The sequence below is a fragment of the Petaurus breviceps genome, unplaced genomic scaffold (assembly GCF_028583685.1).
Source record: "Petaurus breviceps papuanus isolate PSGF00001 unplaced genomic scaffold, PetGlider_PUasm1.0 91133, whole genome shotgun sequence".
In the NCBI taxonomy this organism is placed as follows: Eukaryota; Metazoa; Chordata; class Mammalia; order Diprotodontia; family Petauridae; genus Petaurus; species Petaurus breviceps.
The window spans coordinates 67,268,055-67,295,418 of NW_027187419.1; the positions used below are offsets into that span (position 1 = coordinate 67,268,055).

At 37.1% G+C, this 27,364-nt stretch overlaps 1 protein-coding gene across 8 annotated transcripts in view; it reads left to right on the top strand.

The window, feature by feature from the left end:
* FRY (FRY microtubule binding protein) overlaps positions 1 to 27,364 on the top strand; it is a 586,038-nt gene that overhangs the window by 367,706 nt on the left and 190,968 nt on the right. For all 8 annotated transcript variants that reach the window (XM_069080517.1, XM_069080511.1, XM_069080515.1 and 5 more), the window contains 4 exons: positions 5,711 to 5,850; positions 17,898 to 17,988; positions 18,413 to 18,492; positions 18,593 to 18,673. In XM_069080517.1, the coding sequence (XP_068936618.1) occupies positions 5,711 to 5,850; positions 17,898 to 17,988; positions 18,413 to 18,492; positions 18,593 to 18,673 (392 nt within the window). The remainder of the gene's footprint in view (positions 1 to 5,710; positions 5,851 to 17,897; positions 17,989 to 18,412; positions 18,493 to 18,592; positions 18,674 to 27,364) is intronic.

A 27,364-nucleotide genomic window follows, 5' to 3' on the forward strand; every position in this document is an offset into this window, starting at 1 on the left:
TAAATGGACAAAGCAAAAGAGCTCACTTCATAAAATGGAATAGTGTTGGGCTTCCTATACAATCAATATCTGCTTTGTTCATACTTCATATCAATGGAAGAAAATGGGAGCATACTGAGCCTAAATTGAAAGAAGTAGACCACACAGATTAACAACCAAAAAAAGTCACATGACCCAAGAAATTCAATTAGAGATAATAGTGGAAAGAATCAAAATCATCAGTTCTCATAATCTGAACCTTGACTCTCATCATTCTCCTGCCCTCTTTTTAAAATATAACCATAATCAGGGCGGCTTAGTGGAGCAGTGAATAGAGCACAGGCCCTGGAGTCAGCAGGACCTGAGTTCAAATCCAGCCTCAGATACTTAACACACATACACACACACAAACTAGCCGTGTGACCTTGGGCAAGTCACTTAACCCCAATTGCCCTACCTTCCCCCCTCCAAAAAGCTAAATATATAGCTATATATATACTCATAATGCCTATGCCTGTCTGATGAGAGGCATACTCAGGTGAATTTGTGATCTCAATAATTCCAGAGTTCCTTCCAAAAATGCAGCTTGCAACCCATCAATGATTGCCCATCCTTTGAGCTCTCTATGAACTACCCTACTTGTCCAAGGAAGGATCTCACTGGTGAGATCATCTGCTTGTATCTCTTGGTAAAAATACAAAATCTGCATTTCTGCTAATCTATGACTAGGTACTCTATGTTTGTCCTGGAGTCCTAAAATAGTTCTAGACATCAGTGTTTCCCAGCTCTCCATTTTAAAGTTCTCATGTCAGTCATTGCAAATTAACTGCTGGGAAATAAGACATTGCAGCCATTTTTATCCAAAGTAAGTGGCTGTGGGCTACTTTTTCCATGTTTCACTCACAGTTGTCCTTGGTTTTTGTCCTTTTTAATTAGCAAGTGTTCACACCTCATTACATTATCATGTAATTCCTTCATGATGCCCTTCTGTTTCATTTTGACATTCTTTGTTGGTTATATGTTGTAGTCTAGCAACCCTGTAATGTTAATGGGATGTAAGATCTTCCTTGTCCACTAATAGGCCTCATCTATAGCCCATTAAGGAAAGCTTGTTTAGGGGAGACTTGCTTGTAAGAAGGCTTTTGTTCATTTCTAATTAGGCACTGAATCATGAGGGTTGTGATGCCCTCTAGCTCTAAAAAGGGTTTATATACTCTAAGTTTAGCATTTTGCTTTGGGGCTCATTTATTGGAAGAGTGTTCTTGTGATTTGACCAGATGAGACTCTGGGTAGATGTTAAGGAGCCCCTGGCTTTGAAAAATCCAGATGTTGGTGCTTCTTTCTGTGGTAACTATGTATGTATTGCGTTGTTCAGACAGTTGGATCTGTCTGTTGATCTGTGCTAATTTCTCATTCAGAAACCCTGTCTATTGGTCGTTATTTCTCTGCATGTATTTTCTGTATTTTCTTTGTATTTTCTCTGAAGTTCAGGGTGCTGACTTTTTCCTCTAAAAACCCAAGCCCAAGATAATATTCCCTTCCTCTGAACTCTATTAGCATACCTGTACTATTCAAAACTCATTCTCAAATAATCTCTTTCATCTTAAATAACTATATAAACATTAACTATTATCATTATTAATAATCACATTATTATTGGATTGTCCGATTAGCTCTGTTTTCAGATTCCATCTTCTCAACTTGATTGTAAATTTCTTAAGGATCACAATCTCTACTTGTTAATATTTGTGAATTAATTTGAATTTTTTATAAATATGTGCTTCTTGGAAGAAAAGCACTACAAAATGGCAGAAATTTTTTTCATATATTCAAGATAAAGGGCCCCCGTTGTTGGAAGTATTTCAGTAGAGAGGCCTGTTACCTTCCCAGATAAGTAAAGGAGAACTTGCTGACTATTTGACCACTTCTGTTGATTCACATAGACACAAAATGATAGTGCCAGAAGGAATGTAAAAAGCTCTACTAAGAGATTATGAATTCTTGGGCAAAAAGTGAGTGACCTTAGGAACATAGATGGTATTTTCATTACTGTTGCTTATCAGAAGCAAAGTCTTCAGAATAAAAGGGCAAATTTCTGGTAGTGAATTGTTCTTTGATGATGGTGATGATAATAACTAAATGTTAATAGTATTTATATACCTACCCAAAATTAAAGGAGCAGTATATGATAATGAGTTTAAGATTTTTTTTACCACAGTCCCAAACATAGGCTACTGACCAGGGATGGAGGTCCCTAACAAAGTGGATTACCACATCTCATACCTAAATGGGGAAAAGGTGCAACTGCACAGCTCACTTTAAATTAAGATTTGCTTCTTCCTTGGAGAATAATTTTTAGACAGGAAAGAAGAGTACAAAAAATGGTTGATTAAATATTGATGTCCGTGAAAAATACAGAAGTTGATAATATGCGCGCCTCATTGTCTTTGATGAGTCTGAAGTTACAAATTCAGACAACCTACATCCATGGATACTAAAAGAACTGGCAGATTTGATAACGTTGAGTCAGGCAGTGATCAAAGCCTTGTATAGGATCACAGATTCAGAGGTAGAAAGGATTATAGAAGCCGTCTAGTCCAACAACCTCATTTTAAAGATGAGAGAAATAAAAACCAGATGGTAAGCGCGTTTCCTGTGTTTACTCAAGTGACAGAAGTGTGATTTGAACCGTGACCCTCTGACTCCAAAGCCTGTGCTCTTTTCACCATGCTGCTAAGAAAGGTGCAGCAGACTAGGAGAAGAAAAAATGTCCCGATTTTCAAAAAGGAGAAGAGAATGAAGTCTGCATACTTTAGGCCAGTAAGCTTGACTTAGATTACTTAAATGGCCAGTAACTGTTGTTGTTGTTGCTGCTGCTGCTGCTGTTGAATCATTTCAGTCGTTTCTGCCTCCCTATGACTACATTTGGGCAAAGATGGCCTCCATCTTGGCAAAGAACCTGGAGTGGTTTGCCTTTTCCTTCTCCAGCTCATTTTACAGAGAAGGAGCTGAGGCAAAAAGGTGAACTGACTTGCCCAGGATCAAACAGCTAAGTGTTCCTGAGACCAGATTTGAGCTCAGGTCCTCCTGACTCCAGGGCTGGCCCTCTCTGTACTGTGCCACCTAGTTGTCCATGTCAATAGCTATCCATATCATAATCTAAACATAAATTCACATTGTGCTGATTGTACTAAGTCCTGGAAAAATAATTATAGAGATGAAATTGGTTAATAGTAATTTTCAAATACTGTATGAAAGAGTTACTATGCACTGAACAGAAGTGATTCTCTATACCATTTGGAAAGTAGATTATTTATTGAATTTACTCTCAAGAACAGCAAGAAAGATTTATATACTATAAAGAAAAAATTTAAAAACTCAGACACTGAAATAAGAAAGTAAGTGTATCCTATATAAATTACATATATTACATGTGTTATAATCCTATATATTGCATTATATTATAGTCCTATATTATATCATGATAATATGATATAATGTTAGAGAAATTGTTTAATTTCTGGTTATCTTTAGTAATTTATGAGAGAGAAGGAGAAGAAAGTCAAACCAAAAATAGTTTAAATTCATCCTTGTGTTCCTAACCTAACTAGAGACAGGCAGTCATGTTTTCCAGCCTCTGTTCCATGCCCTGGCATAAGTCTAGAGGAATTTTTTTTCCAGTCTGTAAATTTTTTACTACCAAAGCTCCTTACTTCTTGACACCTATTAAATTTAAAACTGAGTTCTCTTCCTTCATCCTTAGACCTCCTTCTCTAGTACTCTTAGTCCTAGAGTGCAGATTGTAAATTTTAAAAAAACAAACAGAGAGGAAGGGTTATGGATTGCCAGACTAGTCCCAAACTTTAAAGTGAAAGCAGTTAGTTAATCTCTTAAAGAATAAGAACTATTCTGTTAGGTGAACATTGTACTAGTTAGAGTCAGACAGGTTCTTATGTTTTGTCATATTTGCAGTGCTGTGTGACGGTACTGTTCTGTTGAATTGCTAACCCATAGCAGAAATGTAAGATACACTAAAATCCACCAATACCTGGTTCAGAGCAGGTACTTAATATGTCTTGGTGGATTGATGGATCACTCTGCTGCACCTGAGCAACTAAGCCAGGATGCTAAAAGTGCCAAAAGGAGAGCTGTCCACAGCACAAAAAAACAAAAAAAGGAGGCACTTTTTTTTTTCACAATATAGGTTGGGTTAGGAAGTACTGGATTAAATGGCCTCTGAGATCTTTTCATGTGATATAGGCTAAACATGCCTCGTTCTTTTAAACCATCTTTGTGGGGCATGAGCTCAAGACCCTTAACCCCAGTGGTAGTGGATGCCCTCTTTGAATGACCCTCGGGTCTTTACATCTAGCCCTTATCTCTTTCCTGAGCTGCAATCCCATCTCTCCAACACCCAGCTGCACATGTCTGCCACATAGGCATCCAAAACTTCACATATATAAAACTGTCTTTATTTTCCCCAACTCCCATAATCCATCCCTCCCTATCAAGGGCATAACAATTCTTCTTACTGAGGCTCAAAATCTAGAAGCTATCCTTCATTCTTCACTCTCTCTCTCCATCCCTTATCCATTCCCATGACAGATTTTATAGATTCTCCTACCTCCCCAACATCCATCCCATCCATACCCTTTTCTCTATTCACATGACCACCATCCTAATTTAGACCTTATTGCTTCTTGCATGTATTATTACAATACTCTTCTACTTGGTCTTTCCACATCCAAATTATCCCTTTCTAATCCATTTTCCATACCACTGTCAAATTGAAAAACACATTTCTGACCATAGCAGTCTTTTGCCTAAGAAACTTTCGTGATTCCCAGTGGCCTCAAGGATAAACCACAAACTTCTCTGTTTTACTTTGAAAGCTCTTCAGACATCTGACTCCAATCCATCCTTCTAGGTTAATTATTTATTATTGCACATCAGTGCACTCGGTATTCCAATCAAAATTATGTACTTGCTCTTCGTTATTCCTGGCACTCCATTTCCTACCTCCATGCCTTTGTCCCCATCTAGAATCTTCTCCTGCTTCATCTCTAGAATCCCTGACTCCCTTCAAGGCTTAGCTTAAGTGCCACCTCCTACAGTTGATCTTGCATGATCCCTAAATTATTAGTGTTCCCTCCCCAAAAAAATTAGTCGGTATTGACTTATCTATGTATGTATTGTTTTTCCCTAGTAGAATATAAGCATCTTGAGATTGTAGAATTTTTTTTCTCTTTGTATCCTCATGACTTAACATAGTGTCTATTCCATGAAAAGTGGCTTTATAAATTAAATTGAAAAAAGATCTTTGAAACCATTAACTGAAGGGGAACTTTCAAAATAAAGGAGAAAACTTATGTTTGCATAAACAATTGTTATGTTTGTTCTTTTGTTGAGAACTTTACCCGTTCAAGTTTTGGTGGGGCTCATGAATAATCTGTTTGCAATTAAAGTGTAATTTCTAGCATGAGTAGAATTAGAATCAATGTAAATAACATTATTGAAGTACAGAGTTGTTAGAACATGAAGGGCATCTGTCAGTATTGATGGTTTGGGGCTCTTAGAAATGTAGTCATAAATAAAATGAACAAGATTGCTTGGTAAAAAGGAAAATTCCACAATGAATATACTTGTATATGTTTTTTGAAATAAAATGTTTCTACATAGATGGCAGTACTATGAGAACTTTTAAGCTCACAGTTTTTCCTCCTTCCTGTAGGTAATAAGCTCAATGAGCTCCCTTTCAGAATACTGCCTGCCTTCCATTCTTCGAACATTATTTGACTGGTATAAGAGACAAAACGGCATTGAGGATGAATCTCATGAGTATAGACCCAGAACAAGCACTAAATCCAAAAGGTAGGTATATTTTCTTGCTGTGAAAACCATAGTCTCGTGTTCAGGAGAATAGATGCAGTAGATTTAAAGGTATTAATGAAGACAAAATGAAAATTGTGAGAGCTGCTAGAAATTCCTGCCAAGTGGAATGATCTGATTGGAGTATTTGTCCATGTATGCTGCATTTATATTGAGGGGAGCTTCCTGATGCCAGGGATTTTCTTTTGTCTCTAGTAACAACCAGTATATTGTGAGCATTTTCAGTGAGTAAAACTTCACACACTTCTACACTTTGATTTCTTTAAAAATAGATGCATGCATTAAACCTACCTACTTCTTACCTCTGCCCCACTACCGAATATCCCCTACAAACACCAAATAATTGCTTTTAAAAAAAACGCAGTCCACTAGCATTCAACAGCCTAGATAATTGTTCCATATTTGTTAAGGGCCTTGCTGTCTGAAACTGCTATTGCTGAATATTTGCAAAGTGAACAGCTAGTTAAAAAGATGATGTTGGAGAATGACATATGGATTTGTACACGAGGCTGTAGCTATGAGGATAGGAGAGGGATGAAATTAATGAGGGTCAAGGACAATATATATGTCTGGAGACTTGCAGCTCTGATCAAGAGAGTCTGTAAATCAAAACTGGTGAGGGAAATTCCTATACCTGCCTAGCCACATATATCTTACACATTTATATCTGCTGTCAAATACCCCCAGAGAGTAGCAGATAAGACATAGGAGAAGAATTATGAAGAGACCAAGCAATTCACAGAGTATAATATCCCAGAAGAAGGTAATATTTATATTCAATGCTTCAGTTTTTATACACAGATCATGGGAAATATATAAGAAAGAGAAGATCCTGGGACCTAAAATTGAAAACTAAAGTGGCCCAAAAGAGATGGAAAGCAAAATGAAAGGGAACTGAACTTGGGATAAATAAGAGTGGTACAATCCTATGAGAATAGTGTCATTAATGCTAAAGGCCAGAAAGAGTTGAAGGTCATGATAAATGCCATGGACTTTGTTAGCTACGTTGGAGAAAAACAAAAGACTGAAAAAGACATTCCACTCAGAGTGGATGATAATGGACAGCCAAGAGAGAGTAGAACTAGGTAGCTCTTATTTGCATTCTGTTCTCTTCACAAAAGAGAATAATTTTTCAGCCAGAAGTAAAGAACCAGGAATAGTTAACAAGAACAAAAGATTACTGCGCCTCAGTGAAAGAATTCAAGTCACCAGACCTAGATGATGGTTATTAAAGGAATCCCTGAACTGATGTTGTGAGTGCTTGAAAAAGAAAAGAGAGAATAGAAGGGATGCTTCAGGAGAGTTGTCCAGATCTTCCAAGGAAAGGAAGGTGGATTCTGAAAGATATAGGCCAGCAAGCTTCACTAAGATTATAAGTCTGGGTGGATTACAAAGTGTATTCTTGGGCCAGATAACACATTCAGGTTTATTTGAAACTGATATACAGCCACACTTAAAGAGTAGTGATTCAAGGATTTTTATCAGTCTAACGTGGGTTCTCTAGCAAAGTGTCCTAGGGATCTGTTCTTGGTTCTTTTTTGGTTCAACATTAAAAATAACCAAGATTGGGGCGGCTAGGTGGCACAGTGAATAGAGCACCAGCCCTGGAGTCAGGAGGACCTGAGTTCAAATGTGGCCTCAGACATTTAACACTTACTGGCCATGTGACCTTGGGCAAGTCACTTAACCCCAATTGTACCTCCAAAAATTTCAAAAAAAAAATTTACCAAGATGAAGGTATAGATGGCATGCTTATTAAATGGTTACAGGACTTGAAATTTGGAGGCATATAGTGAATTACAGTATCATTAGCCAAAAGGCTCTCAATAGGCTAAAATGACAGACCAGATACAATAAGAAGAAATTCAGTAGGGATGAATATAAAGTATTACACTAGAATTCAAAAAACCAATTGCCTAAATACAGGCTGGGAGAAACATGACTGAGTAGTAAGAAGTTCTTGTGAAAATGAGTTTTAACTGGATTCAATATTCAACATTGAATCAGTATCCAAAGAAACTGATCAGACATTAAACTTCATGATTAGAGTCACAATCTCCAAAAGGACGCTTCTAAAATCAGACCACTTCCAAAGTACTGCTAGATCCTGATTAGTACAAAAAATGAATCCCATGAGGTGACCACAAGTATTCTAATTCATAGCATTCAGAGTTAAGATTATGTAAAATACAGAAACGGGTTCCAGCTCCGTGGCAATATGCTATGTGAACATGAATGATGTAAACACTTAACACTAATTAGGACCTAGCTCTCTTTAGTTCTGCATCCCACCATTTAAGAAATAACAAACTTGTACAGGTCCCAAAAAAGATGAGTAGAACTCATGAAGGGAATCAAAATAATGCCATAGAAGGATCGATATTTATCCTGGGAATAGAAATGGACAGGAGAAATTCTTCAAATTAAAAAATATTTCACGTGGAAAAAGGAATAGACTTATTCTACTTGGACCCAAAAGGCAGAACTAGAAATTATAGAGAAGTCCATATAGTCTTACTGTTAGGAAGTGCTTTGTAAAACTAAGATTTGGAGCTGTCCAAAAGTGTAGTACTCTGCCAAGTCATAGACTTGTCATAGACCTTGGACTGGAAGAGACCTCAGAGGCCATCTAGTCCAACCCCCTCATTTTATAGGTGAGAAAACGGAGGCACACTGGGACTTTAAGTGACTTCCCCAAGATTAGACAGGTAAAACATATCTGATTTGAGATTTGAACCCACGTTCTCTGACTCCAAAACCCATATTCTTTCCATTGTCTTTTCTTCAGGAAGTAACTTCCTCTTACTGGAGATCTGCCAGACATCTTTCTAATTATTTCAGGGATGCTTTTGAGGACATTCCTGCCCTGGTACTAGGTAGACTAGATGGCCTCAGTGTTTCCTTCCAACTTAGTGATTCTATTATTGTGATCTGCAGAACAAACATTGAAATTCATTATGATGGGGGTAGAAAGGGCATTGGACTAAAAACCAGGTTGAAGACAAGGTATTTGGGTGCCCTCAGTAAGGTTTGAAAATTATACCTCCCAGCCTTGAAAAACTGAGCTATGTATTGATATCTTTGCCACAACTTTGAAGGTATAACATATATAGCTTGATTTATCTCAAAATAAGTATCTATATGTTATAGAAAGCAGGATTTACTGGTATTAATTTAAAATGTGTATTTATAAAAAGTGATGTTTTAGAAATGCACCAGCATCTCCTCTTATGCGTTGGAGTGGGTCAGAGATGACTCTGAGTTCTCAAAAGCTTTGCCAGCAAAGTTCTGTCTTTGGCAGATCCTACCAAGCTGGAATGATCTCAAGTATGGGCTTAGCAATGGAACGCATTTCTGCTGCCTAAGGAACAGCCTAGCTAAGTACAAGGAGTCTCATCACTAGGTTGATGAATTTTTTAAACATAGCAACTCTCTAAGAGAAGGGTTCTTAACCTTTTTTGCATCAGACTACCCTTTGGCAATCTGATGAAACCTATAGACCCCTTATTTTTTTAAAAAAAATATTTTTTAATACAGAAAACAAAATAAATAGGATTACAAAGGAAAACAATTATATTGAAATACAGTTATCAGAATGATTTTTTTAAGTTAATAGAACCTAGATTAAGAACCTTTGCTCTAAAATCATTGGCTAAATTGTGATGCTATGATCTGTATTAATAATAATAGCAATATTTATATTAGTTAACATTTATATAATGCTTTAAAGTTCATAAAGTGCTCTCCATATCTCCCAACAACCTATGAGGTGGATATTATTATAATCTTAATTTCGTACATAATGAAACTGTGACTGAGAAAGGTGAAGTAACAGAATACCTATTAGAAGGTCATTACAGTTATCTGGATGAGAAGAGATGAGATCTTGAATAAGGAGGATGTGGTAAGAGGCTAAGTCAGTAGTTCTTGACAACTGATCAGGTGATTGGAGTTTAAAGGGAGCAATGAGCCAAAGCTAACTCCAAGCCTATGAGCTTCTATGACTAGAAAGTTGTTGGTACCAACACCAAAACTAGAGAATCTGGGAGTAGAGGTAGGGGCAGGTATTGGGGGAAGATTATGGGTTCAATGTGGAGCATGCTGTATTTTAGATGCCAATCAGCAGGGATTTGGAGATGTAATACTTGAACTAAAGGACTAAATATAGAAATTTGTAAGTTTTAGCATGGAGGTGATCATTTGGAAGCTGTGGAAGTGGATAATATTCCAAGATGGAATAGAAAAGATGGCCAAGAACACCCTTGGGAGGCGCCCACTTTAAATGATGGAAGAAAAATGAAGAATTAGCAGAGGAGCCAGAGAAAGTAGAGTCAGAGAGATAAGAGAACTTATGAAGGAAGCCAAGGATAAATAAGGGAGCCAGAGGGACAGTGTAGTCTACAATGTCACAAGTTTCCAAGAGGTCAAGGAAAATAAGAACAAAAATGGGACCATTGGCATTAGCCATGAGGAGGTCATTGGTGGCCAAGGAAAAACTTTTTCAGGGGAAACGAGATTGCAGGGAGCTAATCTGTTGTGAGAAAATGAAGGCAGTTGAGTGTTAATCATTCTTCTTAGAGGTTTGACAGTGAAGAAGTGGACAAAGATAGACCAGTCACTTGAAAGAGTAGGAGGGTGTAGGCATGGGTGTGAGTTGACTTTGATAGGATAATCTAAAAAAAATTATGGGAGAGAAAAGGATGCAGTGGAAGAAGGAGGGAGAGAGAGGAAGAATGAGGAGAAATATCTCACATAAAAGAGGTGCTCAAGGAAGAACTTTTACCATGGAAGAAGAAATAAGGGGAGTGACACACAAAGCTTGAAGTTCACTCTTATCAGAATTGGCTCAAAGAGGAACTAACATACATACTCAGTTAGGTATAGAAATCTATCTTACCCAGTAGGGAGGTTGAAAGTAAACGGGATAAGGGAAGGATATGCTGATAGAAAGGAAAGCAGATTAAAGGAGGCAGTGGTCTGCAGTAAAACAAGACTTTTGAGGAGGGACAGGATAAATAGAGAAGGATAAAGAAAGGAAAAAATAGGATGGAGGAAAATACACAGTAATCATTAATGTGAATGGGATGAACTCATCCATAAAACAGAAGCAGACAGCAGAATGAATTAGAAACCAGAATACATGTGTTTACATGAAACACATTTGAGACAGTCAGACACACAGGGAGTAAAAATAAGTGGTTTATGGTATATGCTTAGAGAATCAACTAAAAAAAATCTTTTTGAAACAATTAACAACTTTAGCAAAGTTGCAAGATATAAAATAAACCCAAATAAATTATCAGCATTATTACATACTACCAGCAAAACCCAGCAGGAAGAGAAAGAGAAATCCCATTTAAAATAACTGCAAACAACATAAAGTACTTGGGAGTCTGCCTGCCAAGACAAGCCCAAGAACTATATGAACATAATCACCAAATACTTGTCACACAAATAAAGTCATATATAAACAATTGGAGAAATATTACTTGCTCATGGGTAGGCCAAACCAACATAACAAAAATTATAATTCTGTGTGAATTAATTTGCTTCTTCATTGCGATACCAAACTACCAAAGAATTAGTTTATACAGCTAGAAAAAATAATAACAAAATTCATCTGAAAGAACAAAAGGTCAAGATTATCAGGGGAATCAATGAAAAGAAAATGTGAAGGAAAGTAACCTAGTAGTACCAGGTATGAAACTGTATTTACAAAGTGGTAATCATTAAAACGGTCTGGCACTGGTTAAGAAATAGAATGATGGATCACTGGAACAGATTGAATAGATAGTACACAGTAGGAAATAGTCATAGTAAGATAGCACTTGATAAATCCAAAGATCTAAGCTTTTGGAACAAAACCTCGCTATTTGATGAAGAAATTTTACTGAGAAAACTGGAAAGTAATTTGGGAGAAACCAGGTATAAACCAACATCTCACATCATATACCAAAATAAGGTCAAAATGTGTACATGACTTAGACATAAAGGGTGATATCATAAGGAAATTAAGGGAGCTTAGAAAATTTTAACTGTAAGATCTATGGATAAGGAAAGAATTTATGACTAAAAGAGAGAAAGGGGGTTACAATAAGTAAAATGGATTGTTTTGATTACATTAAAATAAAAAGGTGTACTAACAAAACCAATGCAGCCAATATTAGGAGGAAAACAGGAAACATTTTTATAGCAAGCTTCTCTTATCAAGACCTTATTTCTCAAATATATAGAGAATTGAGTCAGATTCATAAGAATATGAGCTATTGCCAGATTGATAAATGGTCAAAGGATATGAATAGGCAATTTTCAGAAGAAATCAAAATTATTTATAGTCATATGAAAAAATGTTCTAAACCCCTGTTGATTAGAAAGATGCCAATTAAAGCAGCTCTGAGGTACTACCCTACATCTATCATATTGCCTACTATGACAGAAACAGAAAAAGACAAATATTGGAAGGGGTATGGAAAATTTGGAACAGTAATGCACTGTTGGTGGAGTTATGAATTGATCTAACCATTCTGGAAAACAATTTGGAACTATGCCCAAAGAGCTATAAAATGGTGCATACCCTTTGACCCAGCAATATCACAACTAGGTCTATATCCTAAATAGATAAAAGAAAGAGGGAAAAGACCTATATGTAAAAAAATATTCATAGCATCTCTTTTTGTGGTGGCAAAGAATTGGAAATTGAGGGGATATTCATTAATTGGGGAATGGCTGAACAAGTTGTGACATATGGTTGTGATAGAATACTATTGTGCTATCAGAAATGATAATCAGGATGGTTTTGGAAAAACATGGGAATACATACAAACTGATGCAAAGTGAAGTGAGCAGAACCAGGAGAATATTGTACACAGTAAAAGCAGTGTTGTAATGATGATCAACTAAGAATGACTTAACTATTCTGATCAGTGCAATGATCCAAGACAATTCTAAAGGACTTAAGGTGAAAAAATGCCAACCACATCCAGGAAAGAACTAAAAAAGTCTAAGTGTAGATTCAAGAATTAATTTTTTTTCTTGGTTTGTTTTTTTTTTTTTTTGCAATGGGGCTATATAGAAATGTTTTGTATGATTTCCTATCTATAACTGATATCACTTTTCCTGCCTTCTCAATTGGCAAGGAAAGGATGGGAAAAAGAGAGAATTCAGAATTCAAATTTTTTTAAATTAATAATAATTAATGATAAAAATAATAATTTTTTAAAAAGAGTTGGCCTCAGTCTCCTCACTAATGTAGGTGAAGTTATCTACTTCTCAATGAAGGAATAATCATAAATTGTAGATTTAGAATTGACAAGGACCCTTCAGAGTTCACTGATCCAACCCCCTCATTTAACAGACAAGGAAGTTGAGACCCAGAAAACTGAGACACAAAGAAATTAAGTAACTTTTCTAAGGCCTTACAGGGAGTGAGTGTCACTGCCAATATTTGAACCCAGTACCTCTGATCCCCTGTATAACACTTTTTCCCTTTTACCATTATACCACTCCGAGGAGACGTTAGACATTGGAGGAGCAGAGATTTGTGACAGTTATGAGCAAGGATGTGATAGAGAATCAAGGTACAGGGAGCCCAGCTGCAATTATCCAGCAGATATCTGTAGTGTAGACAGTCCAGTTATAATTAGATAGTAAATATTTGTAATGCGACTTGTAGTCCAGTTTCAGAGATAAGTGTTCACCCACCTGTCAGAGGCATGTAACTTGATTTAAAGTTTGCATTGCCAGGTGGAGAGCTATGGAATAAAGTCCTTCTTAAGTCTCGGTTACATAGCTGCAACCTTGCAGAGAAAGCATTAAAAAGAGAAGATAGAGAAGAATAGGAAGTGTGCCCCACTTTTCACCCCCTCACATTCCAACACTCTGCTTAATCAACACTACAATAAACACTGATAACTTATTTCTCACTTGATAGCATCCAGGGATGACATGGAAAATGCCAGATCAGGAGGACACAACACCCGATCCACATTCAGAGTTTTGTTTTATGGTGCTCTGCCTTTACATGTAATCCCTAGGAATGTGGTGTTTAATAGTGGAGCTTGCCTACATAGGGAGAGTGGAAGGGAAGGGTTGCTGTTTATCATTGTTTTCCCTAGACTACATTTGTACTGATAATATAAATAAGATCGAAGGCAAATTTTAAAATACTTAAAAGGAAACATTTTAGGTAGGTATCACTAGTATTTCTATACCAGCCATTGCTATAGGAATTACTTTGATTCTTGGAAGAATCTGTGATCTCATTGATTCTCCCTTTAGTGATGCTACAGATAGCGAGCCATCCATGTCTACTCCAAGAGTATAATTCTGTACCTTCAACAGAAAGCCTCATCTAGCTCCTCTTAATTCTAGTGTCTTCCCTCTGTTCATTATTTTCTATTTCTCCTGTATATAACTTGTTTGAACATATGTGTTTGTTGTCCCCTCCATCAGACATCAAACTCCTTGCCTTTTGCCTCATTTTGTGTCCCCAGGGTTTAGTTTCCCCACCAGGAATTCAAAATGTCTCACTATACCCAAAGTTAGTTTTTATCGTTGGTAAAGAGACCTTATGGCATCTTTTGAAGTGCCCGTTTAGGGATAGCATTTAATTCTTCTATTATTTATCTATATTGTGCCTGACACATAGTTGGTGCTTAATAAATGTTTCTTGACTGCTTGATCCTGGCCTATATACTCCTACATATCTTCCACAGACGGTCCTCTAGCTTTCCTGACATTACAAGGACCCCAGTGGAATAAGCAAGCTCTCTACTGGTGATTCCTTGCTTTTTTCAAAAAGTAGCTAACTTCTTTTGTGGTCAGACATGCCTCTGGTCACAGCCTTCATTCTGTTTCCCATATATTCTTTTTTGTTAGTGATGGAATAGTCTACTCACTCCACCATGCAGTTCTCTAATGTCTTTTTGGTGACTCTCAACTTAAAATCTTCAGAGACTTTGTTATTCCAGCATTCCATAACTGGCAACTATATAGCATCACTGGAAAATACTGTCTTAAAAATGTGTTATGCTAATTAAAATAATTTTTATCCATTCACTAAAGCAGGCCTTTACTAGATATTATTTTGTTACCTCAAATTATTATACTACTAGAAATAAAATTTTTCCATTAGAATATAATTTGGTTATCTTATTCACTCAACATAGTCATCCCCCACAATTATTTTGAATTAGTGAAGCTTTCTTAAAGTTCAAATTATTATAGAACTGAGTCTGGGGGTTGTACTAATGGAATTTGAAGTTTCTTCTAGCCTCATTTGTGAATAATTAATTGCTAAAACTTTATGAATATTTCATGGATTTATTTTAAATGGAAAAATGAAGTAATTACTTCTCCCTGAATTGACAGTGATGTTTCCCTTTTAGTTGTATCCCTGATCGTTTTAAGAGATCAGAGTCACTGATGAGGTCCAACCCAGAATAAAAGCTCTGGAACTGGATTTTAGTAGCATTTCACAGTTAGTATTTAGCAGTAAAAAAAAAAAAAATGAATATTTGTGGTTGAGAGAAAGCCAGAAAAGCGTGGGTCTCTAGGGCTTCATCTAGCTAGCAATGTGGGCTTTTTTTACTAGAAGAAATGAAAGAAGAAATTTAGGGAAATACAGGAGCAGCTGAAATGAGGCAAATGTGAGGGGTGTGCATTTAAGTTACAATTTCCCAAGATGAGTATGATCTCAACATTTCACGTGCCAAAATAACTGTTGTAAAATGTTACTGGCAGTTAGACCTCAAAACCATAATCAAACCAAACCCTTTATTTGAAAGGTATTTGCCTAAAACTTTGTACTGGAAAGCACAAATATAATGGAATCAGTGGTTCATCTATTTCACTTTGCAAACTTGGAAGCCCTATATAAGTACCTTTAAGTATTACAGAAATTGTATATAAATGCCAGCCTGGCACCCTTTAAAACAGCATTCCTGCAGCAATACTCTAAGACAATTCCCAGGATAGTGCACTGTTTCTGAATAACAGAAACTGAGGGTCACCCAAAAGCAGTGGAGATACTCAGCTGTCCACTGAGAGAAGGTCATACTTAGAGTCAAGGTCAAATTGTCCTCCTGACACACACTAGTTTTGTGACTATGGAAAAGTCACTTAACCTTTCAGTATGGCTATAAAACTGTAAGGGACTGGCCTTCTTCTTTCATATTTGTGTCTCCCTCATTTGACAAAGTTCCTGAACGTAGTAGGTGCTTATATTTATTGACTCTTTGACTACTATCTGTTTCAAGTGCATTGCTGATCTGTATCAGTGAAGGGAGTTTCCCTACCAGGAATTCAAAATGTCTGACTATACCCAAAGTTAGTTTTTGTGGTTGGTAAAGAGACCTTATGGCATCTTTTGAAGTGCCTGTTTAGGGACAGCATTTAAATTTTCTATTACTCACCTATTTTCATTTCCTTTCATGACAGATCTTAGAATCTAGAAATGAGGCATCCAAGACTCCAAGAGATTTTATAACTTATCTGAGATCACACAATTAATCAGTGATGGGACCAAGACTTGAACCCAGTTCTCCTAACTGTTGATAACTTTTCTTGCATCATTTTCTGCCTTCTTTCTCCCTTTTTATCTCTGTCTGCCCTTCCAGACAATGTTCCCTTTTTCCTTACTCCAAAATATATATATATATATATAATATATATACTAAACTTCTATATATATATATATATACTAAACTTCTACTAAACTATATAAAAAACTAAAAAAAAAATATATACTAAACTTCCGTTCTTTAATGCCACCCTGTCTTCCACCCCGTCTAGCTTTTCCCCCCACTTACAGCATTTTCCAGCTCAGTAATCCTCTAAATAGATCACAGAATGAGAGGGGACTCCTGGGGCTTTTGTGTCCATTTCCTTTCTTCCAGGCAAGGTTTGTAGTTAAGCTACCATTTACTAAATGAGGGACTACTAATGCATTTCTCCATGGAAGACAATGTCACAACCTCCTTTGCTAGTTAACTTATTCTGTCATCTATCAAATTGACTAAGCAAAGAAGTTGTTCCCTATGTCTCACTTAAATATCTCCTGTTCATTTATACAAGTGTTCTGTTCAGAATGTAAAAGTACATTTAAGAAACTTCTACCAAAAAAAAGTTTCTTTCATTTTTTTCTCCTTATAGATCTTATTTTACCCTTCTCTTAATCATTTAGTTTCCCACATATGGTCCTTCTCCATATTTTCCTTATCTCTAACAAACTGGGAAATCTCAAGGTAGAATCCCTGTTAGTCTGTGAAAAGAACAGAAAAGGAGAGAAATAAGTGTGATAGGACTTTTGAGAGAGTACTTTAATTCTACTCTTCTTCCTCATCTCACTTCTCAGCAGGTAAAAACTACTTTGTATGACTTTTCCTCTTTTACTTATAGAACTTTCCTTCTCTTCTTTTTCTTTTCCCCTTCCTTTCCTTTTCCCACCCCCCCCGCCCACTTTCTGCTTTGTTTTATTCACTTTCTGTACTCCAAGCATCATTCCATGTACCTCTTCCACAAACCATTTTCAGACTCCCATTTATGCTTTGTCTTTCCCCATTAGACTATAAGCTCATTGAGGCTGGAAACTGTCTTGCTTATAGTTGTATACCCAGCACTTATCATGGTGCCTGGCACATGGTAAACATTTAATAAATGCTTTGTCTAGCCATCTATTCCTTCTCTATTTCCTCTTTGTGGAAGAATGTAAGGAGATGGGGAAGAGGAATTTCTTAAGAACCTAAATACTTCCCATGAATGATTATATATATTAAAAATATCCCAAAGGCGATTGTAATATATAAACATACATCTTGACAGTCCACTCATTTTACAGATGAGAAAATGTATGCCCAAAGAAGTTGTCACTTGAAAAGTTCGCCACTGTAACAAAAGTTCAGCAACATATTTAACTTATGGGTGAATCATTGAGATTTCTAGCTTTTTAATGGATCATATTGAATCTCATAACAGGCATATTAACAGAGAAATCATTACTCCCACTTACTGCCATATTTTTATTTTTACAGTGATGAACAGCAACGAGATTATTTAATGGAAAGAAGAGATCTGGCCATTGATTTTATTTTTTCTTTAGTGTTAATAGAAGTTTTGAAGCAGGTATGTTACTCTTTTAAATATTGCTCTAAGATAAAAGTTTTTCGTTTCTGAGTCTGGTTGGCATTAAAAGCTCTCTAATTGTTAAATTGTCAGTAAATTCCAAATCTAATTTTAAAATCAATAATATTTCTATGTGCTGTATTATTCATATTTTCTGAATTGAAATAAGATATCTGTTATAAATTTTTCTAGATGACCTTTTGATTTTGCAGTATATTCACTACTAAATTCATGTTACATAATGTGGTAATAGAAATTAGCCTTTGGTGTTTTCCCAACTAATAAGTACTAAGTCATGTTAATAGTTTGGTGTTCTTGGTAAATTATATTGCTAAAGGCCACATACAGAATTATGATTTGCACTGTGAGCAAGTTAATATTTAGTATTCTCTTGTCAGCTGAAAGATTTTTCTGGTATTTCCAGATTCCACTTCATCCTGTAATAGACAGTTTGATCCATGAGGTTATTAACTTGGCCTTCAAGCACTTTAAATACAAGGAAGGGTAAGTAAGGACCACTACATAAGTAGATTTCTTAAAATGAAATCATTTGTCGTTTTTAGGTCACCAATGCTTCTTATATCACCTCATTCTATCTTGCTAGGTACCTTGGTCCTAACACTGGAAATATGCACATTGTCGCAGACCTCTATGCAGAAGTCATTGGGGTATTGGCACAAGCTAAGTGAGTAAATGTACCTTCTAGTCATTCTAGAATTATGCATGTGTGTGGGTGTGTGGGTCTGTGTGGTTTTCAGTTTTCTTGAAGAGAAAAGAGCGGGACATCACCATGTTAAAAGCTAGCATTGCTTCCAGAAGGCTCATGATGGAAAATGCCTTCCACATCCAGAGAAAGAACTCTCGAGTCTGAATGCAGGCAGAAGTGTACTGTTTGCTCTCTTTTTTGTTTTGTTTTGTTTTGTTTCTCATGATTCCTTCTATTTGTTCAAATTCTTCTATACAACATGACTAATGTGAAAATATATTTAATAAGAGCATATATGTAGAGCCTGTATCAGATTGTATGCCATCCTGGGGAGGCCAGAGGGAAGGGAGGCAGAGAAAATTTAAAACTCAAAAGATTATGGAAGTGAATGTTGAAAACTAAAAATAAATTAATAATTTAAAAAAAACTAGCATTGCCTTATCTCTCCTGGCTTCATCTATCCTACATCTTCTTTGCTGACTCTGCATGATGCCCCCTAGAAGTACATCTTCCCCAAGGTTCTGTCTTGGACCTTCTTCTCTACTCTCTTTCTTAGTAACTTTATCAGGTCCCTTAGGTTTAATTATCCCCTCCCTGCAGGTGAAGTACAGATCAGTAAATCTAGCAGCAGACTCTCCCCTGAGCTTCAGTCATTTATCAGTAATTAACTATCAGACATCTCAAACTAACCAGTTTGCAAAATCTCCCAGAGACATCTCAAGCTCACCCTATCCAAAAGTGAGCTCATTATATTTCCACTCTAAATCCAGTCTTCTTCCCTCTTGCTGACAGAGTCACCGCCATCCTCCAAGTCTCCCTGATTTTTAGGTTCAGCCACTATCCATGATTCTTTAGCCTCCCTTATGCCACATCTGACCAACATTTGATCAAGTGGCGAATCTTGCTATTTCTGTCTCATTTCTCTACTCACATAGCCCCCTCCTTATTTCAGGCTTTTATCTCCTCTCACCTAGATTATTGCTAGAGGCACCTAGTTGCTCTTCCTGCCCCAAGTTCCTTCCCACTCCAGTACATCCAACACACAGCTGCCAAAGAACTTTTTTTTTTAAGTGTGGATCTGACCATGTGACTCCCAAACTAAATAAACTCTGTTATGGTTGTTCAGTCATGCCTGACTCTTCAGGACCCCATTTGGGGTTTTCTTGACAAAGATACTGGAGTGGTTTGCTTTTCCTTCTCCAGCTCATTTTATAGATGCGGAAACTGAGGCAAACAGGGTTAAGTGACTTGTTCAGGATCACACAGTCTAGATTTTACCTGGGGACTTTCTGACTCCAGGCCCAGTGCTCTACCCGCTGTGTCACCTAGCTGCCCTAATCAGCTCTAGTGGCCCCTATTTTCTCTAGGATACTCGAAAGCCCTTCACAACCTGGGCTGAGCCCAGCTTTCCATCCTTCTTGTTTGTTACTCTGTTTTCTGCACTATGTTATGGCTCCTCTTTCTGTTCTTCACACATCACCTTCATCTCCTTCTTTCCATTCCGTTGTGTAGCTCAGTGCTTGGCACACACATTCGCCCAGGGCTGAGGAGCCTGCGGTCTCAAGGTCAGTTGTGGTGCTCTAGGTCCTCAAGTGCGGCCCTTTGACTGAATCCAAACTTCACAGAACAAATCTCCTTAAGAAAAGGATTTGTTGAGGCGGCTAGGTGACTCAGTGAATAGAGCACCAGCCCTGGAGTCAGGAGGACCTGAGTTCAAATTTGGCCTCAGACACTTTAACACTGACTAGCTGTGTGACTTTGGACAAGTCACTTAACCCCAGTTGCCCTACCTTCCCCCCTCCAAAAAGACAAAGAAAAAGGATTCATTCTGTAAAACTTGCACTTAGTCAAAAAGCCACACCCAAGGACCTAGAAGGCCACTAATGGCCTCCAGGCCACAGGTTCCCCATCCCTGCATTAGCCTATTGACTTGTTTGATGGACTAGATCTTCACTCTGGAGAACCATAGATTTCAAACCCCTGCATGAGAAAGCTAAATTTTTTAAGCCAAGTAGAACTTTCTCAGCCCAGCATGGTTCTCTAAAAGTTTATAATATTTCAGATGTTTGTTTTTTCTTATTCTGTGGGTAATAGTTTTATAAAGCATGAAAGAATCCATTTTAACATGTTCCATTACTATATACTGCTGTCTACTTATTTCAGTTGAGCTAAAAATGTCCCAGATTCTGTCATGGAAATTCTCATCGCTAAATTTATCTGGCCCTGTAACTCTGTGTAGGAAACTGGAATTGAATCACATTAGCCTATTAGCAATATTATACTTGCAGAAATGATGTCACCTCCTACTCTTTTGTCTCTATCTCCCTCCTCCCCTTGGATCAATCATGCAAGGCTCTGATACCTTTCATTTCACCTTGGTTAATTAAACATGGGTCTTGGCTCTGTGATCTCACTGGTGCAGGCAGTGTCAGTAAGGAGCTGCCAGTGGAGGTCATCACCTTCTATGTAACTTACAGTCTTAGAGCACCTAGAAGTTAAATAATTTACCATCATAATTCCCATCAGCATGGAGCCAGTATTTGTCAGATGGGACATAAAGCTTGAGTTTCATGGTTTCAAATCCAGCTCTCTCTCTACTACTCTACATTGCCTCTATGGTAGTCTTGTAGATTACCATATTACCATTATTACCATAATATTATAGATTACCATATTTTATGGTAATCTGATAGAACAAATAATGTGAGAGTTCAATCTATAGGCCTGCTTAAGAGAATGATGCTGCCCAAATTATTGTGGGCATAGTTTATAGAAAGCCCAATCAGTCAGTCAACAGGCATCTATCTACTATGTACCACATAACACAAAGAATGGCTTGAAAAAATAGTCCCTGCTCTCAGAAAGATCACAGCCTGATGGGGGAGATATCATACAAACACAAGATATATTTGGGATAAATTGGAGATAACCTTCGAGGAAAGGCAGTAAAGTAAGATATAGGATGACTAAGAAAGCTTTCTTGTAGGAGGTCTGGATTTTAATGAGACTTCAAGGAAGCCAGGAGGCAGATATGAGTAAGGAGACCTTTGTAGGGATGGGGGACAGCCAGACAAAGTGCCCAGAATCAGAAGACAGAGCATTTGATAGGAGGAACAGCAAGAAGGACAATGTTACTACACCTCAGATTAGATGGAGGTGTGTAAGGTAGAAGAAGCCTGGGAAGTTAGGAAGGGACCAGCTTATAAAGGGCTTTAAAAGCTAAACAAGTATTTGTATTTGATCCTGGAGGTTACAGGGAGCTACAGGAGTTTGGAGGAGTGACATGATCAGATTTGAGCTTCAGGAAGATCTGATAGCTAAATAAAGGGTGGGCTGGAATGGGAAGAGACCTGAGTCCAGGAGATCAACCAGCAGGCTATTGCGATAGTCCTGGTGTAAAGTGGTTGAGGGTCTGCACCAGAGTAGTGGTGGGTGGCAGAGTCAGAGGAAAAAAGAGGTCTGGAACATGTAATTTGCTGAGTAGCACTTAACAACACTTTCTTTTTCCTGAGATCATTTATCTAGTGAGCCTAACTGTCTACATGGCCTGAAAAATGGCCAAAAAAAAAAGTTTTCTAATTATTGAGATTAAATTCATCAAGAACATAGGCCCTTAAGCTCATGCAGACCTAAAAAAGCAAGACAGTTGCACAGCTGGGAAAGAAACTGTCAACTCCAGATTTACACCCTGTTGTTCTTTGTACCACATCATGCTACCATTGCATAATTAATATTCATAATAATGACCCTAGAGTCCTCAAGAAAAGATTAAATCCGGTTTAGTTGAAAGAGGTTTGGATGTGCCTAAGACTAAATATTAGAAAAATGTCTATTCAAAATGTGTTACAGTTTTTTAAAACATCGAAGATTGAAAGTTCAGTTATTTAGAAAACTTTTGTTTCAGTGGCATAATTCATTCCACCCAAATGCTAGTTAAACGAAAGGTAACTATTTTCTTTTTGTTGATCAATCAGTTCTTTTTTTTGGGGGGGGGTGCTTTTGGAGGGCAATTGGGGTTAAGTAACTTGCCCAAGGTTACACAGCTAGTTTTTTTTTGTGCAGGTGTTAAGTGTCTGAGGCTGGAACCAAACTCTGGTCCTCCTGACTCCAGGGCTGGCACTTTTACTCACTGTGCCACCTAGCCGCCCCGATCAATCAGTTCTTACATTTCACAAAACTCTCTAACTTCTTTGTAGCAGCCCCATGTGTTTTATTTACATTAGGTGTTAAGTAGCAAAGTTAAAGGAACCACTTCCATTTGCCGTTGTTTTGATGGCTTATATACCATGGGTATCAGTTATTATAGTAAAGTCTCCCACAAGTGTTTTGCTTTCAAATTGGGTATGGGTGTGGGCCAAGCCAGGCCAAGCAAGGAACGGACCAAAAGATCATTCTCTTAGTAGTAGTGGCTGGAAGAATTTGGACTAAATGATAATAGTTTATATAATAGTAGCTAATGTTTAGATAGCAATTTCAGGTTTGCAGAGCACATTACATAGGTTATCTCATTTGATCGTCCAAACAACCCTGAGAGCTAGTTGCTATTATTATCCACGGTTTTGGGTTCTTATTCTTGTTCAATTGTTTAGTTGTATCTGACTCTTCATGACCCTATGGACATATCACACTGTCCATGGGATTATCTTGGCAAAGAAAATACTGAAGTGGTTTGCCCTTTCCTCTCCAGTGGATTAAGGCAAACAGAAGTTAAGTGACTTGCCCAGAGTCTCGCAGCTAGTAAGCATCTGAAGCTGATTTGGAACTCAGGTCTTCCTGACTCCAGCCCCAGTGTTCTATCCACTGGGCTGCCTAGCTTCCCAATTCACATTTTACAGATGATAAAACAAGATAAGACAGAATAAGTAACTTGCATAAAGTCACATTGCTAGTAAGTTTATGAAGTAGGATTTAAACTCAGATCTTACTGACTTCACATCGAGAAGAATTCTATCCAGTGTACCACCTTTAAGGTCTAGTGCAGCTCTATGATTCTATGAATTAAGAAAGGAAAAGAAGCCAGATTAATAGTTGATTAATAGTAGTTATCATGGGAGCATAGGAATGTCCTTTCAATCAGGTCTGTTTCCACCAGGTGCTGGTAGTGTATTATAGTAGAAAGAATGGCGACTCTGAAGTCAGAGAACTTGGATTCAAATGTCACTTCTAACACTACCAGTGTGACCTTGGGTAAATCACTTCATTTCCCTGGGCCTGCATTTCTTTATCTGTAAAGTGATTTTTGGCCTAGGTGTCTCTGGGGTTCCTTCCAACTCTAGACTTAAAATCCATGGCTCCAGCATTAAGTCCAGTTCTATTAAGTAGTTCATGGATTGTTCACGTTTAGGAGATGTTTTAAGGTCTTTATGGTCATTTGCATAACCTTTAGAAATTTCTGACTTCCAATAATCTCATACTTAAATTGCTTTAAAGAATTAATCCACTCTCCACTGGTCAAATAATTAACATTTATCAAAGATTAGCATAGTCTTCCTTAAGCCAGTTTAAAAAGCAGTGACTTTCGAAGAATTAGTGCTTTACTTCGTTCTCTCAAGTAAGATCAGTTTCAGTGTTCAGTTGATAATTTTCCAGAATAACATATTTATCCATTGGAAAAAATAACTAGGCATAACTAGGACATTGCAGTTGTATTTTCTTCTAAATAAGGTTATTTTAATGGTACATTTATTATTATTTCCCATAGTAATAAGATTCTAGGATGTTGTGGGGGATTTTTCTTTTATAATTTTAGTTACTATGAGGATTATATATTTAGTCTGATAGAATTTTAGCAGCATCTTGTCAGTTTAATGGTGATAATGTTGCCTTAGAAAAATTATCTTTGAGTGTAATTCAGAGAGTGGCTTAAGCTTTTAAAAGCCATTTACACTTAAATCAGGTAAAGATAGACTTTGATTAAAAGCTGGGTGTGCTTGAATTTGCAGCAGATGCATTTAAATCATGAATTAGATCACTTGTCCCAGAGCTCTCTGATTTTAAAAGTATATTGTTGTTTGATGTGACTTTAATAGATATTTCACAGGAGTTTGCATTCTTAGACAGCATGCATTATACATTTCAAAGAAGCAGTATCTTCTGCTGTTTTTCAGATTGGTTTTAGAGTTGCCATCAGAAAACTGGATTTGGTTTTCATTTCCTATAGTGAATTGAACAGATCCTTGGGAAGACCTTGGGAAATGAACCTTATCCTTATGTTAATCATAGCTATGTGAAAATGATGTTTTCACACTGTATTGGGATAACTAAAATAAAAGTTGTTTAAATTTGCTTTCATTTATAATATAATAGGAAGAAGTAAGGTGTAGCCCACAGAGAGCTGGTCATTGAATCAGGAATACCCCTGATCTCCTGATACATGGCTGACTTTTTGACTAATCAATTAACCTTTCGGTGCCCTAGGCAATTTTTAAGACTTTCTGTCCCAGAGCACGTAGGAGTTAGCTTTATCAGTAGTTCCTGATACTGATGAAAGTACAAATCCAGTTGTTTTGTTTTAAAAAAAACTAGAATAACAAGTTTAGTATTATGGATATTGCTCTTCTGGGATTAACAGTTTTTAGGGTTTTGGTTTTTTTGTTTTTTTCTAAACAGAAGCATAAACATTTTAAGCAAAAATCAACTCAACTTTCTTGTCAAGATTAAAAAAACTAGAAATATTTCACTAAATAGCTCGTTCTTTACCTACTTGCTTTTTGAAATTTTTCTCCCAAAACTATATAACTAGATACTATAATTCTCATTGCAATATTTTTCTTGAGTTCTAGTTTACTTGGATGGATCTTTACTCTTACTGATGTGAATGCTCTCCATCAGTACAGCTAGCAACTCTTCTCTGCTTTCCAGTTCTTTGTGGTGTCATGTCCTTCCATAAGTACTCCATAAAGGAGTCACCCAATAGCCTGGGTACTTAACTGGTTCTTTTTATAGTTCAGGGGGTACCAAGGGAGCACTTGAAGCCACTCACCTCTCATATCCCATTCCTACCAATGTGACTGTGCCATTTGCTTTTCCAATCATATAGTTCCCTGATGATATTTTAATGTGACTTTTCATGCCCATTGTCATTGTTAGTAATGTCCTGCCACTTCCTTATCCCCACTCTAAGGCTTTCCATTATCCTTTGGATTGCCTGCATTTTAATTTCTCTGAGATCATAGGATTTCAGGGCTTTTTATCCATGTGTCATAATGGAGACAGTATTAAAGATAATGAGGCAGGATGCACATGCACAAAAGCACTGTTCAGTCTCCCATATGCCATGGATCTGTGATCCCGTCCATGTAAGCATTCACTCTTTCATTCTGGATGCAGTTGTTCCATGCCTTTATATCCAGTGTGATTCAGATATGTAGGTCCTCAGCAGAGAACCATTTCCCCCACCTCTGACATCCAGGAGGGCTTTGTTGAAGTTTCTATGTCTATTGCATAAGTACCAGAGAATATTCCTGACGTCCCAGGTTAGCACCCTTAATTCATTTCCCCAAAAATATACCACCACGCATCGTGTTTATCTTCTGTAATTCTGTGGTTACAGTATACCTCCACCACATCATGCATCTTTTTGTGGACTGGCTTAGGAACCTAAGTGAAACTATGTTTATGGAAAGATATGTTGTTCTGAGATTCAAATAGCCAATTTATAAGTTTTTCAATTAGCCTTGTTCTCAATAGATATGAGATAGCAAGATGGCACAGTGCATAGAGACTAGAGTTTGAGTCCTGCCTTAGACATTTACTATCTGTGATCCTGGGCAAGCCATTTAACCTCTCTGTGCCTCAGTTTCTTCAAGTGTAAAATAGGGATAAATAATAAAACCTACCTCCCAGAGTTAAAAGATCAAACAAGGCAGCATATATCAAGCACTTAGTCAGCCTTAGGGCATTATATGAATGCCAGTGATGATTATTATTAATAGATGACAAGTCCACCTCATTTTCCCATTGTAAATTTCCTCAGTGATTTCCTTATGCTATCCTTTATGCATAGCTTCTTATTAGAAATATGCTGCAGCCTTCTTGTGCTCAATGTGCATTGCCCTTTGGGCTTCCTATAATTATGCTTTCTTAGAGCACAGGATCTTACTTGACTTCCCTTGAACTTTTTTTTTAACTTATTTTGATCACTGTATTTCAATATAATCACTTTCCTTTGTAATCCTAGGTATTTTATTTATGCATTAAAAACATGAATTATAATAAGGGCATCATAGCATTCGCCAAACCACTAAATGATTTATACAAACGTATAAAGTTAAGAACCCCTGCCTCTGAGGTTACAGCAATTTGAGCATTTTAGTTGGATATTTGTGTAGCCAAAAAAAAAAAAAAAAGTGAACCTTTGTACCTTGGAGTAACCTTGGAGTTCCTCAGAACCCTGGGCAGTTTCCCAAAGGCAACTCAGCCTGCTGTCATGCTCCTTTCTGTGATATGCTCACAAAGATTACATAAGTAAAAAATCTCATCATGGGTCATTTCAAAATTTTGTCTTTGACCATTATACCAATTGATAGATTAGGGTTATAGTTTAAGCATGTGAGCTTTGCCATTATGTAGCTGCTATCCATAAATGTATCCTGTTTGAAGATTTATTTTATTTCTATAAACACACACACACACACACACACACACACACACACACACACACACACACAC